The 2,165-nt window shown below is 37.3% G+C and overlaps 2 protein-coding genes across 2 annotated transcripts in view; one reads left to right on the plus strand and one right to left on the minus strand.

Annotated features, from left to right (window-relative positions):
- Positions 1 to 340: 340 nt before the first annotated feature.
- On the minus strand, positions 341 to 1,442 carry CBG26891 (the record flags this gene model as incomplete). Its single annotated transcript, XM_045236556.1, has 3 exons — positions 341 to 478; positions 524 to 784; positions 1,440 to 1,442. The coding sequence occupies 3 exons, from the start codon at positions 1,440 to 1,442 to the stop codon at positions 341 to 343; spliced, it is 402 nt and encodes a 133-aa protein (XP_045099184.1).
- A 328-nt stretch (positions 1,443 to 1,770) lies between these two features.
- The window catches only part of CBG11289, a gene marked incomplete at both ends in the record, with an annotated part of 6,461 nt that continues 6,066 nt past the window's right edge, over positions 1,771 to 2,165 (plus strand). Inside the window, one exon of the mRNA XM_002635029.1 lies at positions 1,771 to 1,828. Coding sequence (XP_002635075.1) covers positions 1,771 to 1,828 — 58 coding nt within the window. The remainder of the gene's footprint in view (positions 1,829 to 2,165) is intronic.

The following is a 2,165-nucleotide window of genomic DNA, read 5'->3' on the forward strand; positions in this document are numbered from 1 at the left end:
AAGGCCCGGCAAAGGCCCGGATTACAAGTATGATTTACGTGAAAAAAATTTTATCTTTTTTGCTGTTTTTTGATTTCAGAAACTCTTTTTTCTTGGAAAATACGTGATTATCATTAAAAATTAGATAAAAATTCACACGCAAATAAAGGGGCCGCGGGGGGCCGTGGGTGGTAGCCCTCCAGCGGGTGGCGGGTGGCTCTTTTTTCCACCCGCCCAAATGGAAACCCTACTTATCAATGACATACATCTAATCTATAATAAGTGATTACCTGAATTAATTTCATAGGCATTGAATAATAACAATTTTATTCGCGAGGAAAACACAAACTTTCGGGACCATTTATGGATTATTTATAGAGCTAACCGAAATGCAGGCACCAACTTGCACAAGAGAACCGTTATAATAATAGTTCCCATTCATTCCGCATTCGAGACGAAACATCTCGTCTTTACCAGCAATACGGGTAATGTTGTGAACCTGAGAGTTTTAAAATTAGATACTCATTTTGAATCTGTGTTTTACTTTGTTTTTTGTAGTGCCGATATATAAGCCAACAGCCACTTTTTCGAATCCCGGTGCCACTTGAATGCTGCATGTTAGAAACACAGAGCAATCGAGCTGTTGGGAAGCTGGACGGAATGGCTTTCCTGCAACAACATGATTCTCATCGTATCCTTTTGCAACTTCATCAACTGTATTATTCCACCATTGCATCGAGTAGTTGTCATTTGTGAAATTCACAGCGTAGAAGGCAGGGCAGACACATCCTGTAATGATCCATACCTTCAATGCTGTTGTTCATTTTTTTGAATTTACAACTTAAAACAGTTTTTTTTGTAAATCTTGAATTTAAAAAATATCCTGTTCCCCTCTCCTCTAACGGCAAAAATTTTTGGGCAATCCTACATGGAAAAGTTTGACAACTCGGCAATTACCGGAAAAAAAGTTCAGCAATTTTGGCAATCGGTAATTTTAGGGTATCAAATTACATACCGAAAAATGTTCCACTATGATACCAACAAACCTGACAGAATAAGGTCGCCCTGACTGAAATATGGCTCTCTGCAAGAGTTTCATTGATAAAAAATAACAGGGAACGCCGAGTTAATGTTTGTTGGCAGCATCATTCGAAGTGAAAACATCAAGAATACGATTTGGCATGGGTTGGAAAAAATTTGGAATGTACTGGTGGTCTTGAAATGGAACTTCTGACCCGAACCGGACCATTCAGCCCCGGTTACATTCCTGAGCACCTCGACTGTTCATTACTGTGGGAAAAGACCTTAGAATAATGGAGGACATAATCCTTAAACACTTTCTAATAATCCATGAAGTTTATAAGTCCAGGGAAAGTCGTCATTTTGAGATATCTCGTCGAACCGTCGTCCTATCGTCGTCGTCCCGTCCAAGGCTTTCCCGGAGGGCCCTTCAATCTCACCATCGAATGAAACTTCAAAAATATCAAACTTTTCCAGAACTTTTCCACATTTAAGAACATAAAAAGTATTACCTGGTCGTCCGCAGTAACTGAAAAAGCCGATAGTGTGGATTATGGTAATATTATCACTGTAAATTTCAGAATATCGTGGTGTAGTCTTTGATCATTTTCCAACCCGGGAAACTCGAACCTAAAAAACGTCATCATAATCTCATGTTTTAAGACATCAAGACTATAAATTTTCTGAAAAACACTCCAATTTTATTGTTTGAGAATCTCAAAAAACGTTATAAAAACAATTCGATTCAATGTTCAGTATCACTAGATCAAAATGATTACTTGGCTATGGATATTCTTCGCCGCCATCATTTTGGTTGCAAATGGTTCAGGTAAAAGTACCCGGGTTGATTCGGAGGCTGTTTTATTATTGATAACTTTTTTCAGATTTTTGAAATTAGTTCTGAACATTGATTTGACCAAGTTTGTATACAATAAATCATAGTTGCAAAAGGCCGGGCCGGGCCGGCCCGCCTACCACTGTTGAAAAATTTCCAATGAAAAATTGAATACTTTTTTTGAATAAAAAAAGAAAAGAGGTTACATTTTTAAACAAAATTAACAAAGTTGAAAGTAGTCAGAAATAGGTCGTTTTTCTATATATTTTTGAAAAAAATTTCAAAAATTTCGTAGAAAAAACATTCAAGACAATCAGCGTCTGTACAAACC

This window comes from Caenorhabditis briggsae, assembly GCF_000004555.2.
Source record: "Caenorhabditis briggsae complete genome, chrV, whole genome shotgun sequence".
NCBI classification, from domain to species: Eukaryota; Metazoa; Nematoda; class Chromadorea; order Rhabditida; family Rhabditidae; genus Caenorhabditis; species Caenorhabditis briggsae.